General features: G+C 38.1%; 2 protein-coding genes across 4 annotated transcripts; one reads left to right on the forward strand and one right to left on the reverse strand.

Annotated features, from left to right (window-relative positions):
* The first annotated feature begins 297 nt into the window (after window positions 1–297).
* LOC109157149 (coproporphyrinogen-III oxidase 1, chloroplastic-like) lies at window positions 298–4,526 on the forward strand. 2 transcript variants are annotated; one of them, XM_019305054.1, is made up of 8 exons: window positions 303–993; window positions 1,083–1,158; window positions 1,746–1,840; window positions 2,079–2,162; window positions 3,259–3,346; window positions 3,793–3,917; window positions 3,999–4,097; window positions 4,216–4,526. In XM_019305054.1, the coding sequence occupies exons 1-8, from the start codon at window positions 397–399 to the stop codon at window positions 4,282–4,284; spliced, it is 1,233 nt and encodes a 410-aa protein (XP_019160599.1). In that variant the 5' UTR covers window positions 303–396; the 3' UTR covers window positions 4,285–4,526. The 2 variants fall into 2 exon arrangements, 1 of the variants encoding a protein (XP_019160599.1); XR_002050182.1 differs by lacking the exon at window positions 4,216–4,526 and having other exon boundaries at window positions 298–993; window positions 3,785–3,917; window positions 3,999–4,025.
* A 3,592-nt stretch (window positions 4,527–8,118) lies between these two features.
* LOC109156956 (CTP synthase-like) lies at window positions 8,119–13,609 on the reverse strand. 2 transcript variants are annotated; one of them, XM_019304839.1, is made up of 22 exons: window positions 13,441–13,608; window positions 13,064–13,183; window positions 12,595–12,674; window positions 12,103–12,189; window positions 11,935–11,985; window positions 11,733–11,850; window positions 11,594–11,650; window positions 11,372–11,436; window positions 11,195–11,278; window positions 10,765–10,815; window positions 10,593–10,655; window positions 10,455–10,501; window positions 10,227–10,296; window positions 10,080–10,142; window positions 9,915–10,004; window positions 9,791–9,829; window positions 9,473–9,700; window positions 9,298–9,383; window positions 9,147–9,195; window positions 8,949–9,029; window positions 8,752–8,845; window positions 8,119–8,654 (listed from the first exon to the last, which is right to left on the reverse strand). In XM_019304839.1, the coding sequence occupies exons 2-22, from the start codon at window positions 13,179–13,181 to the stop codon at window positions 8,494–8,496; spliced, it is 1,782 nt and encodes a 593-aa protein (XP_019160384.1). In that variant the 5' UTR covers window positions 13,182–13,183; window positions 13,441–13,608; the 3' UTR covers window positions 8,119–8,493. The 2 variants fall into 2 exon arrangements, with proteins under 2 accessions (XP_019160384.1, XP_019160383.1); XM_019304838.1 differs by having other exon boundaries at window positions 11,733–11,985; window positions 13,441–13,609.
* Window positions 13,610–14,065: the final 456 nt, after the last annotated feature.

Below are 14,065 nucleotides of genomic sequence, written 5' to 3' on the forward strand. Positions count from 1 at the left end.
AATGTTGTTGCTGGGAATCGAACTTGAAATTTTTTTTAAAGGGGAGACGCGTGTTTTTAATAAAACGACGTCGTTTTTACATCCGTATGCACCATGCATGGTGCACACGGATGCATAGCATAACTACTCTCATTTATCACTTGAGCTACCCTATTGGGTTTTAGACTGCATAACTATGATTCTCACAAATGAAAAAAATAATAAAAAATAAATAAAAAATAGAAAAGAATCTGTGGGCAAAAAAGTCAATGTACTGCGCTGGCCGTTGGATCATTTCTTTTGCCTTATCATCATTTATAAGATTCCGGAGAACTCAAGATCGATAAACACCCACCGGTAACCCGGCTCCACCTATATCTCCGGCGACCGGACGTTTCAATTTTTCATTTTGATGAAATGATGACCACCGCGATTCTCTCCTCTACGCACTCTTCTTCCGCCTCCGCCTTCCCGCCGGCCGCCTGTTCGGCCACACTCCATTCTTCTTCCTCTTATGCCGCTCCTTCTATACTCAGTCTTCCTAGTATAACCAAAAACTCCGGTGCGAGCAGGCTCCGTCTGCGTGCTCAGCTCTCCTCTTCGTCGCCCCGAATGATCGAGAAGGAAACGCCGGAGTCTCACCGGCCCGATACGTTCCTGCGAGATTCTGATAACGGGAGCTTCTCCGGCGTGGGGAATGAGTCCAATTCCGTGAGGGCTCGCTTTGAGAAGATGATTAGGGAGGTTCAGGACAGCGTCTGCTCGGCCTTGGAGGCCGTGGATGGAGAGGGGAAGTTTAAGGAAGACGTTTGGTCTCGCCCTGGCGGGGGCGGTGGGATCAGTAGGGTTTTGCAGGACGGCGCTGTATTTGAAAAGGCCGGCGTCAATGTCTCCGTCGTTTACGGAAACATGCCTCCCGAGGCCTATCGTGCTGCCAAGCCCTCCGGCTCTGCCGCCGACAATGGCAATGTAAAGGCCGGCCATGTTCCCTTTTTCGCTGCTGGGATTAGCTCGGTAAGTTTCCAATTTCTTTAATATTTTTTACCAGCTTTGTAAATTGTAACCATATCTCTGATGAGATGAATTCTTTGTACCTGCCTTAGGTTCTGCATCCGAAGAACCCTTTTGCTCCAACTCTGCATTTCAACTATCGGTATTTTGAAACCGATGCTCCAAAAGGTATCATTTCAATATGATTTTGAGAGCACGAACACTTAAACTATATGCTAATGTAATTCCAGTTTCCAGCAAATGAAAAGTAAAATCTGTAATATTGAGCTACACTCAAATGTACATTTTTCCAAAGTTTGATCATTCCCTTAGAAATTGTTCTTGGCTTCTTTGCATAAGGCATTACTGGCATAGGGCACCATGGTCCTTTCTATCTCTTTAGGAACATTTGCAGTTTCACATTCATCAAAGGGTAAGTGAGATGAATAAGAATTCTTAAGGCAATTTGGTCTTTTGTTCTCAGGACGGTCTGAATGGTTAACTCAAGAAGTTCACTTTTTGTTAGTAATGGCAAAAATAATCATACAATAATCTTTCTTTTGTTGTTAGAAAGTGTAAGGAAATGAGGCATTAATGGTGCTAAATCGAAAAATTGAAGTTCCTCTAATGTCTAGTTCATAAAAAATTAATCGAACTAGCATTGTGAGGAACTTATTTGTATCTTCAGTCTGCGCACTGTATTTCATCCTCTTGCAAGTAAAAGAAATAGGCGAGCTGTGTGAATCACCTTTCATCTGTGTCCAAATTGCATGCAGATGCTCCTGGAGCACCAAGGCAGTGGTGGTTTGGTGGTGGTACGGATTTGACACCTTCTTACATCTTTGATGAGGACGTAAAACACTTCCATTCGGTAAAGTGTATATAAAGAATGATCCTCCCCTGTAAATAATTCTTGTCTTTTCTGAGTCTCCTATGTGGCTATGCGCATGTCAACTAAAAAGAAGGGTAGAAAATCGGTTTATCAACTAAAAAGGAGAGTAGAACTGTCTTGATATAATTGTTCCCTTGAAAAATATATGTGAAATTGAGATTTATCATATTTCTATAAGCAATAAACTTAGTAAATGTAATGTGGCTTGATTTTTTAGGTTCAAAAAAGTGCTTGTGACAAGTTTGATCCCAGCTTCTATCCTCGATTCAAGAAATGGTGTGATGATTATTTTTATATTAAGGTACACTTTTGAAATTCTTCTGCTCATATGATTTAATTTTATATAGTCTCTGTATGTTAATCATTGGTTCCTTCCTCATTCTTTAAAAAATATATTGGAGTAGTATAAAGCCAATCCTTTCTATCAGGGATGTAAATGTGTAGAAAACCATGGAGTATTTAATGTTTTAAGGGAGTAGTTCTTCATTCAGTTCATTGAAACTCCTGAAATTCAGTAATTCAGTATGCAGCAAAAGAAATGGTGCCACAGTTGGACAGCATCACTAAAGACGTCCAAGTAATCAGTTATATATTAGCATAAAACTAACATTTTCTTGAATTGGGGAATATGGTTTCAACATAATATTTTGAAATTTCATATGAACTCAAGTGGAACAGAATAAGAAAACAAGGAACAAATATTTTTTTCCTTCTGTTCAGCATCTTACCTGCCATGATTTGCACTCAAGAATCTAAAGCCAGCAAATGGGGAAGTAAGAATTTTGATCCTTAACTTTAGTTTAGTCATGATTGGTCTAGTGGCATTCTCTATGTAAGAGTTCTCAGATTCAATCCCTTTAGATGTACCCCCCAAAAAACTGATTGATCATATGGTGGAAGAGCATGTGCTACTTATATTTTTTTATTTTTCTATCATGTATGTGACTTTTTGAAAGTTCATCCTTAAATTGTGGTATCACAGTATGAATTTTGGTACCTCTGGAGCAAAGCCATCTATTTCATACCAAAATAAATAAATAAATAACAATATGAATTGAAACTGAATCTCAAAACTCTACAAGTAACTGATTTTTTAAGTGTATCCATAATCTGTTTTAATGATGCCACATAACAGTTGGAATCTCCAACACATAGGCCCCTTTAACCGATTTCAGTCTTTCATGAAGGTTGTAGCTTTTGTTTAGGCTTTTAATATAAAAATATTATTTTTAGGATCGTGCTAGGATAAAGAAGGAAATACCTGAATTGCCTATTTTATTCAGCACCCTTTCCATTCACTTTATTTAGCTCTCTGCCTAATCCCAATTTCACTTCAAGATGTAATAATTTTCTGTTGTTATGAGCTAATGTCTAGCAGGATTTGATGTCTTATGCAGCACCGTGGAGAGAGAAGAGGCCTTGGAGGAATTTTCTTTGATGATCTAAATAACTATGATCAAGAGATGCTTCTTTCCTTTGCTACAGGTAAGTTGCTCTTAAAGACTGCTTACATTTTGGACAATACTAACAAGGCCTTTTAAAAAGAGGATAAAAGATATGAGATTCAAGTGAATCTTGCTGCCAAGGACAAATTAGAATCCAATTGTCATCATTTTCAAGTGTCTTAATTCTGGAGAGTAAATAAATTGTTATAGTACAAAGACACAGACACAGAAAGTTTAAATGTGGTGTGCTTGCTAGGTATAGATAGATGCTAAAAAGTACCTGTGGCCTTGAAGCATGGTTATTATTCCATTTACAACAACAAAAATGGTAGTAAATCCCATTTAAACACAGCCGAGGAAAGAGACACATAAAATCATAGTGTTGCATGAGCCTTTCGGGGGAAGAGGAGAAAGAGCGCAGAGTGCCTTTCATTTATTTCAATAGATCAAAACCAGCATTATTTAATTGAGTTGTCAGGATTGCAGAGTGCGCGAATTCCGTCATCCCTGCATATATACCAATCGTAGAGAAGAGGAAGGATACACCCTTCACAGACACTCACAAGGAATGGCAACAACTACGTAGGGGGCGCTACGTAGAATTCAACCTGGTATAAAACTTGCTTCCACGTTCCTGAAGAGGCTACGCAAAGTACATGCTCTCTAACTTGTTTGTTTATCTTCAACCGAAGGTTTATGACCGTGGAACAACATTTGGACTAAAGACCGGAGGCCGGATAGAGAGTATTCTCGTTTCTCTTCCATTAACTGCACGATGGGAGTACACCCACGTAAGTCTGCTCAACCCCATAGCTCGTTGCAATTCTCTTGAATAATAGGCTAGATGATGAAGTTAATCCAAATGAAAGAGAATCAAAACTCTATTGGACAATACTATTCTCATTGCAGCAACCAGAAGAGGGGAGTGAAGAATGGCGGCTATTGGATGCTTGTATCAACCCAAAGGATTGGATCTGAGTTAATCAATCTACTTTGTTAGTGATTTGTAATTGTTTTGCTGGCAATTGATTTTTTAAAATTTTGTTGTTTTCTTGTATTAGTTGAGTTTGGAATATTTTGTGAAGGTTTATTAACCTAGTCTTGATAGATCTATTGGCTAATGGCTATTGCTTAGTTTTATTACCTTAATATTGTAGCATTCGTACTGTAGAAGAATGGTGTTTGATACATAATACTTCCTCTTTACCATTTTAGTTTAATGAAGCAGAGACTTGTTGAATGAAGAAGTTTGGAGTGCATTAATGGTGATGCTCTAAGATTTATATATACAAAAACCAATCCAAAAATCTCTAATTGGAATGCCCTTATGGCGTTCATAATGCTCATCTCGAAGGAGAGACCAAAGAGTGCATGTGGGCAACACTAGGCATATGATATCACTCTTTTGACGTGGCATTCAAGATCATCTCAAAGGTCATTGTTAACCAATGAGACCCATTATGAAAAAAATTAAAAAAAAATGATCAACCTAATCAGAACAAGTTTCAATCTGGAAAGGAAGAACAAAAGAAGAGTTTGATGACTATCGAATAAGACATTTATAAGGCATATGGCAACCTAGATTCGGAGTTTCTTAAGTCCACTTTGATAAAACTTCGGTTTTCAAGGCGCTTAATAGATATTATTCTCTTTTCTATTAAGGATAACCAAATTTCTATTCTCTAGAATGGGAAAATTTTATTTTAATAAAAAACTATGGAAAAGGGCTATGTCAAGGGGATGAGGATTGAGTAATCTGAATTGTATTGCTCACAAAGTTTACAAGACATACATATAAACATAGAATACAAGTCCTAGTACAACACAAATAGTAGTCTCTAACACTCCCCTCAAGCACAAGGTTGATGAGACACAACATTGAGCTTGGTACGAAGAAAAGCAAACCGCGTTCCTGAGAGAGCTTTGGTGAAGATGTCAGCTAACTGGTCCTTGGTCGATATAAAATAAACCAGTATCTCCTTTTTAGCAACCTTATCCCGAACAAAGTGGTAATCAATTTCCACATGCTTCATGCAGGCATGAAACACGGGGTTGGCACACAGATATGTAGCACCCAAGTTGCCACACCATAACTTGGGTGGAGAAGCAAGAGGCAGACCAAGCTCCTTGAGCATGCATGGACACCAACCACGTGACTTCCGCAGATACATCCGCCAAAGCTTTATACTCCGCTTCAGTAGAAGAACACGCGCACTAGCGGCAGTGCGCTATTTGCGACAAATCTAAGACACCAAATTGTTGCCCAAAAACACCGCAAAGTCACTCGTTGATTTCGGATCATCCGAGTTACTAGCCCAGTCAAAATCTGAGAAAACATGAATATCAACAGATAACGACTTATGAATATGCAAACCATAGTGCAAAGTACCATTGACATACCGAAGAACACGCTTAAGCATACCCCAATGAGAAGTGGTAGGCGCATGCATATACTAACAAAGCTTATAAACCGCAAAAGACAGATCGAGATGAGTTACCGTAAGATACTCCAGAGCATCAGCAAGACTCCGATATTGAATCGGATCAACAAACGGAGTCACACTCTCATCATCAGCACTACGAACCAACGAAACCGGAGTGGCCAAGGCTTTACAATCCACCATGCCAGCCCGCTTCTAAATATCACTCATATAACGCCGTTGTGACAGAAGCATGTCAATCTCAATCGGGATGGTCTCAATGCCTAGAAAGAAAGATGGAGAACCTATATCTTGTGCTTTAAATTCAGTTGCCATTTTGGCCACAAGAGTCGAAACACGATGTGAGTCAGAGCCCATCACCAAGATGTCATCTACATAAACCAACAAATATATATAGCTGCACACCACGGCGTACCATTTGTAGCAACACTGGAGACACCCCACGGCAAAGCTACAGTAGAGTAGAAATAGGAGGCTGCAAATATTAGGGGTGTGCAAATTTCGGAGAAATTTCGGTTAACCGACCGAACCGACGAAATTCGGTTAACCGTTTTTGAACCAAAATATTTCGGTTCGGTTAATGGTTAAAGGTTTTCCCAAAATTCGGTTAACGGTAAATTCGGTTCGAAAGTGTCGGTTAACCGAATTTTGGAATATATATATAATATATAATATATTAAATATTAAATATATAATTACTAAAATCATAAATAGTCAAAATGTCAAATAGAATAAATAATAATATGAATTTATTATGATATGTATTTTATTTTAATTGGAATTATTATTTTAGAAATTATTTTATGGATTTTAAATTTTAGGGTAAAAAATTTCGGTTAATCGGTTAACCGACCGATTAACCAAAAAAAAGTTTGGTTCGGTCAATTCGGTAGAGTAAATTTCGGTTCGGTTAACGGTTAAAGCAAAAAAAAATTCGGTTAATTCGGTTCGGTTAACCAAACGGTTAACCGAATGAACACCCCTAGCAAAGATGAAGATGAGGCAAACGGAAACACATATTCATCAAATCATAAATGACAACAGATGAATATTTTGTTAGTCATTAAATTCATGCAACGATAGCCACAATAGGAATCAAAGTGTCACGATGATGGTCACGACGTGACACCCTCTGGAGGCACCTTTGGACGCGATCTTCGCTCTGCTATTCCGTTGCTCCGTGCTATGCTTTTGACTTTCCATTTTTTGGGATCATTTTGCCTCGATATCATCCTGATTTGTTCTCATTTTAAGTTCTTGCATGCCGAAGTCCAAATTTCCTTTCCTCGATCCATAAACACATGAACAAAGCCTCATTTCAGTGCAATTACCTAGCATTCAATCAACAATTTAGTACAAATGAAGCACAATTATGAGCTACTTCATGGCTTGTCACAAACCAACCGACCAGCGCCAAGGCTAGGTCCTGGACCAGAACCTGTGCCCATCCTAGGTAGTCGGCGACGGACGAGTCTCCCTGCTGGAGAGCTTGCAACTAGCAAAGAAGACGCAATGCCTACGCTCGAGTCGTAGAACCGAGACTCTGCTCAATGGACAACCATAGTTGTCTAGACATGGACCTGCCAACCACTAGATGCATAATCTCTTTAGACATGGAGGAGATTAGCATTGAGAGAATGGCTTGCCTATTGGAGCGAAGCAATCCGAGCCAGAGCAGCAGACGCATACTCCACGGCAGCAGCTTTTGAGGACGAAGCCAGAACAGCAACCTCTGGGCAGGCGTACCCGTCGACGAACCCTAGAAGACCCTATCCACGCAAGAAGGGAAGCAATTGAGTCCGCCAGAAAAGGTAATTCCGGGAGGTGAGTTTAATCGGCACAAAATGGTGTGCCGAGGTTAGGGAATTGCTAGCCACTATCGGAACAGACGGAACCGTATCGGAAACAGTCCGTTCGGAGGAGACTTCGACAGAGCTGGTCTACAACAAACCCGAAGCGTGAGTTACCAAATGAGGATTGAGTAATCTGAATTGTATTGAACACAAAGTGGAGTCTTAGTACAATACAAATAGTAATCTCCTAACAAAGGGGACTCGTTTAAATTGGGATTTCTCACATTTTCTTTACATATGATCTTATGCTCTTTGGAGAAGCCACGGATAGATAAGCGAGCAACATCAATAAATTTGTGAAGATGTGTTTTGAGTACTAACATATCTAAATCAAATAGTTTTTGCTTGTCGAACACTGATATGTCAGGAAAACAGGATTTAAGAGATCAAATTTACGTGAATCGACTAAGAGCCTACGTTTCAACTGTACAATGCAATTATTTGAATATGAACCAAAAAGTAGGCATCTTGCATGGCAAAGAAGTATAGAGGAGAAAAAAAAAACTGATGCAGGTAAATTAGTTCTAAAACCAATGTGCCAATAACATATATTCCATTCTAACAGCCAATTAGGAATCACAGACATCATTGGATACCTAGTGATTAAAACTTGCTAACTATAAAAACTCATATGTAAAATCATCCCAATTGTTCTAAGCAGGCCTGCTTTAAAAACCAGCATTTCTTTTTTGGCTGAAGAAACGGCTGGCCTGTGCTGTATACGAACACCAGAATCGAGCTCTAACTTGTGATTCAAGTTATTATAGGAGCCACTGTAAACCTATTCACTCTAACATGGCTATACATATCTGTTGGAAAGAAAGCTAGAAGAAAGGTAAATATCAAAGCCTGAGAAAGCCGAAAAGTTCTTTTAGTTCAGTTCAGTTCCTCCTTCAGATATGAACTCCATTCCCATTGCAATGAATGCCATTGACAAGTTTGGTTCCATATTCATGTTGGTGCGGTGGCTTTATTGGCGAGTGGCCGTTGCTCAACCCACTCGCGCTCTTCTTAAGAAGGCCGTTGAGTTGCCCAGACGCAGCTGCTATCAGCCCTGTTTACAAGAAGAGCAACAAAACGTAAGAATGAACCCGAGGCTTTCTTGGATAATATATGTTTCAACTTTAAGGGTTCGTGAAAACAGACAGTACCTACGAACAAAGCAGAAGGTTTTCCGGGTCTTGATTTGAACTCGGGATGAAATTGAACCCCGACGAAATAAGAGTGATTAGACAGTTCAAAAATCTGCAAAGGTAACCGTACCAATTGAAGATGATAATAAAGAAAGTTTAAAAATTTAATTGCCATTGCAAATTACCACTTTTCGCAATTTTAAGTCATAATATACCTCCATGCGACGACCACTTTCATCTTTGCCCGTGAAACAAAGACCGGCAGCTTCGAGCTGCTCAACCATTTCGGGATTTACCTATGCAACATGATCGATTTCTTAGCCAAAAAACTAAACCATAGGTATTAAACGAAGGATATACATTTCATACACGTGCAATACTTGAACTATTCTAAACAAAAATGTGTATTGCACCTCATATCTATGGCGATGTCTTTCATCAACGAAGTCGTTATTGCCATATCTGAAACAAAATAGTAAGGTTTTAAGATTCGGGTCAAATATGAGGGCATAAAGTGAATTCATTTAAGGGTTAGCTTCTCTGAAAGGAAGAAAGAATGCTTACAATTTAGCGGAAATACAGTCTGCGACCTGAAAATATGTCCTCCTGGATCCAAGCCGCATAGTCCCACCCATATGGGTTTTTGAGCCCTGCTAAGATGTATACATGAGACCGATCTTTGAACCCTAGAAACCCAGATTATATCACCGTCCATAACGGAATCATACAAAATCCTAACCTCGGGCATAAAAATTACGCAGGGATTCTGAGTATTTGGATCAAACTCAGTGCTGTTTGCGTCTTTTAAACCAAGAATCGATCGAGCAAACTCAATTACAGCGATTTGCATTCCAAGACATATTCCAAGGTACGGAATCCTGTTTTCCCGAGCATACTTGGCTGCAAGTATTTTACCTTCCACACCCCTGTCCCCAAACCCGCCAGGAACAAGTACCGCATCTGCACCCTAAAAGATAAGGTCTTTGTCAGAATCGCATAATGTCAAAAGAACCATTTGAAAAGTGGCATAAATCGTAGCAGAGAACACGAGACAAACCTTCAAGAGATCCCAAGCACTCTTATAATTATCAGGATTCTGTAAATAACGACATAATTGTCAACTTAGATTCGTTCACAAAAAGAATGGAAACATGAACATAAGATTGTGGAATTAAAAATACCTCTTTTGCAGTAATATCCTCGAGATCGCCAGCTGGGACCCAATCTATGCAAAGTTTCCTGCGGCAAGCTACAGAAGCATGCAGAAGAGCCTGCAAATAACGAAGATTCATTATATATTCTGAGAAGAGTGAATAAAACACGAAATCAAAGATGATTAAGTTCACCTTCAGTACAGAGAGGTAAGAATCTGACAGCCCCATGTACTTTCCAACCATGGCGACTCTTACCTGTTAATCAAATAGCATCGAGTTCAGAAAGAGAAAAGCAAATAAAAGGGAATCCTTTTAAATTTTACGAATTTAGGAACCTACGGGTTCATGTAGCAAGTCACAAAGTTCAGCACGAGATGTCCATTCTCTCAATTCAGGTTCCTTTGCAACTCTGAGGGTGATAAAGAACAATATCATAACTATAGAAGAAATAGATTACAATGTAATAACTATGCTCAATATTCAGGAGAAAAAAAAAGTTCCAAAATCCAAACAAAAAATTATTGAAGAATAATGCAATGCAAGAATTAAGGAGCTTATTAGACAAACTCTTTGAGGTTCAGGGCTCTCAAAATGGCCTCATGCGCCTTCTGGTCCTAAACCAAGAAAAACAACTGTTTTACTTTGCATTGAATCAAAATATAAGGGATAGATTAGAAACAAACAAACTATACTAAAATTACTCACTCTTAGCAACAAAGGAACATGCCAGATGTTGGAAACATCATAAAGAGTGACAATATTCTCTACCTGGGAGTGAAAAGCACGCAGAGAACATCAAAAATAGCCTTACAAATTCAACTGCTTATAGAATGGATCCATACATGATACATGATAATGTGATATGCACTGATCATACCGGAACATGGCAAAATTTGGAAAGTTTCTCCTTGACATTCTCATCAAGTTGCTGAAAAAAAAAAAAAAAAAAAAAAAAAAAAAAAAAAAATCATCCTCAAGAAGTCAATCCTTATATTTAGGTGAAATAAACACACACACACATCACTTGCAATAAGAAGAACCAGACAGAAACCAGCTTGGTTAGCGTGAGTGGCCGTGCACTCTCATCCCTTAAGAGAGGTCGGGAGTTCAAACCCCCTCTCGTATGGAAAAACCAATCTGGCTAGCACTTTGCCGCTTTATTGGGCCGGCCCGGTGCAAATGGGGATTAGTCTGAGTATGATACGGGCTTACAGGTGCCTCCTACAATTAGGGCCTGCTCAAGAGACCTCATGGTCTAACCAAAAAAAAAAAAAAAAAAAAAAAAAAAGAACCAGATAGAGAGATACCGTAGTGCTCCGACATGCTAAGATATTTGGTGTCAATCCCAGGCTTCTCAATCCCTTTACACTGTGCTGAGTTGGCTTTGTTTTCTGAACATTTGAATACAATATATATGCTTAATTTGCATGTTATTAAGAACATAAATTTGCAATAAAAACACATGGTGGGACCATAAAACTCACCTGCTCACCAACAACACTCAAAACCGGCACAAGACTAACATGTATCAGGCAAAAGTTCCCAGTACCTAAAAAGCATAACATTGATGAATATCTAAACAACAAGAGACATTTATCCCATGATTGACATTCCCTTGAATACAAAGTAAATTAATTTTGAGTTCACAAATCATTCAACTTAGAAGCTTATGCTTCTCTTCTTCTTATTTAGACAGATAACCTTACCAACGCGATATGAGAATTGTCCTAAAGCCTCAATAAATGGCATCGACTCAATGTCACCTACACCAAATACAAGACGTAATTCTCAGTCCCACCTATGCAGAGAAGAATTAACGCTATCCCGTGTGAAGATAATTGTTACCTATAGTTCCACCCAGTTCTATGACACATACATCAGCTGGGCCATCTTTTCCATCAACTGGAATGGCTGCTACGCGTTCAATCCATTCTTGAATGGCATCTGTAATGTGAGGGACAACCTGAACAAGGATTGTATCATACATGTAACAAACTGACACCATATACGAAGAACACAAAGTAGAAACTCCAAAAATAAGACAAACCTGAACAGTTTTACCCAAATAATCTCCTCTTCTCTCCTTTTCAAGAACAGACTGAAAAATTAAGAAGCAGTTGCCATTTGATTTATTTGGCCAGCCAAACAGATAACAATCTTAAGGGTCAAGCTATACAAGACTTTTACAGATAAAACTTTGAATGTAAATACATGCCTGGTAAATTTTTCCAGTAGTTATATTGTTGTCCCGCGTCAGCTTATTATCCAGGAAACGCTCATAGTTCCCAAGATCTAGATCCACCTAAAAGAAACACCAAGTCAAAGTTAAGTTGACATCAAAGAAAAAGCATTACTTTAAAATCCCTCCAGTTAATTTCCCTATACATGGGGGGAAAAATAAAGCAGAAAACAGAATGTATAACTATTGACCAGTAACTCTACTTAAGATTAAGTTGAATATGTTGTTTTTCATTGGTTTAACAGATATGAATTTTCATTAATAGCTGTTTGATCCAAAATAGTAAGTACTCTTGAAGTGTTGTCTGGTTAGTAGGAAGATAAACTAGCATTAGTTGTCATGATCACTTTCAAGTTAGTACACTATTTGACAAAATACTATCAGATAATATATACAATTTTATTTTTTCCTTTTTTCCCAACCCAATGTTGCTGTACATGAATTATATAAGAAAAATGTTCTTCTGACCTCACCACCATCATCCAAGACAAATACTTCACCATGTTCAAAAGGAGACATTGTTCCGGCATCGATATTCAAGTAAGGATCTGATGAGGGTCAAAATGAGTTAGAAGTTTCCAAGAAAAGTGTTTCAACATATTGTAATGAGACCAAAAGGCAATAGTAAAGTGGGGTGCCTGCAGGTTCAATTTTAGGGAGTTCAAATAACCAAAGATAAAAACAATTTTTTTTTTTTTGAAAAGATAAGCTTCAGTAACTTTTTGAGTCTCCCATCAGCCCAAAAGTAGCTTGGGTTTGTGTTTGTCGCCAAAGAGGAAAAAAAAACAAAAGAGAGCTTGACATCTTTAGCATTTCATTTCCCTCTTTTCTTTTTTGTTTGAAAAACAAGAAAAAATAAGAGGCGGCCTTCCGTGATTTTTCTTGATTGTGGCGGAAGAAATAAGGACAAAAACAGTGAATGGTGGCGGAGAGAGACCTATCTTGATGGAAGTAACACGAAGTCCGCAGGCCTGAAGAATGAGACCTATACTACTCGCCGTCACTCCTTTTCCGAGGCCGCTCACCACTCCTCCGGTCACCAGCACGTACTTCATGTCTGAACAACAAAGAAACCATAGCCACCATCAAATTCATCGCATTCCCTCCACACACATTACAATGTAGTACAGTAATAATATCCATACAAAGAAAAAAAAAACGCAGAATGACACGTTACGACAAGAACCCAGTAATACCCAGAAACTTAAACTCGTTTAAACTCATAAATTTCAACTCAAAAACGTATCTTTGCAGCGTGAATGGAAGCATACACATGCCCAGAGAGAGAGAGAGAGAGAGATTTCGATGCATTACCTTCTTCTAAGGCTTTGGAGAAACTCGAGCGAGCGAGCGGAGAGTTGGAAGAATGAGAAGGCTAACAGACAATGAGCGGAAAGATGGAAGCAAAGTGTAATGGCGATTTTGGTTTCAAGGTTGAGAAGAAGCGAAGGACGATGGCGGCTTTATATAAACCTCCTCAAACCCTGCCCGGTCTCCTCTCCCGTTTTGGGCTATATAAATGAAATTTAATAGAAACCAATTTTCAATCTAAAATCCTTTTATTTATTAATGTAATCTCCATTCCTTTAATGATGAATAATATAATAATAATTTTTTTTGTGAGATAATATAATAATAATAATAATAATAATAATAATATTTTTATTATTATAATATATTATTATTATTAATATTAACAATAATAACATCTTGTTTATTGAAAACAAATAATAATAATAACATCTTAATTTCTTCATATTATTTAAAATTTATTTTACTTTTGATTCTAGATTATAACGATATTCATGTAATCATGTATGACTTAGATTTTTTTATATTCGACTTCGATAAAAAAATATAAGAAATACGCGTTAATTCAAAAAACGCACAGGTTAATAATATTTTCATGATTAATTAGTCAATATTATTATAATAATAT

This window comes from Ipomoea nil, unplaced genomic scaffold, assembly GCF_001879475.1.
Source record: "Ipomoea nil cultivar Tokyo-kokei standard unplaced genomic scaffold, Asagao_1.1 scaffold2761, whole genome shotgun sequence".
Classification (NCBI taxonomy): Eukaryota; Viridiplantae; Streptophyta; class Magnoliopsida; order Solanales; family Convolvulaceae; genus Ipomoea; species Ipomoea nil.

Bases quoted from the DNA above. Each gene is read 5' to 3' on its own strand.
- LOC109157149 (XM_019305054.1), top strand. From the start codon at position 397: ATGATGACCACCGCGATTCTCTCCTCTACGCACTCTTCTTCCGCCTCC. The intron at 994-1,082 runs GTAAGTTTCCAA...TACCTGCCTTAG, and splicing joins TCGCTGCTGGGATTAGCTCG to GTTCTGCATCCGAAGAACCC. The intron at 2,163-3,258 runs GTACACTTTTGA...TGTCTTATGCAG, and splicing joins ATGATTATTTTTATATTAAG to CACCGTGGAGAGAGAAGAGG.
- LOC109156956 (XM_019304838.1), bottom strand. From the start codon at position 13,181: ATGAAGTACGTGCTGGTGACCGGAGGAGTGGTGAGCGGCCTCGGAAAA. The intron at 10,502-10,592 runs GTGAGTAATTTT...TTCTTGGTTTAG, and splicing joins ATGTTCCTTTGTTGCTAAGA to GACCAGAAGGCGCATGAGGC. The intron at 10,005-10,079 runs GTGAACTTAATC...CGTTATTTGCAG, and splicing joins CTTACCTCTCTGTACTGAAG to GCTCTTCTGCATGCTTCTGT.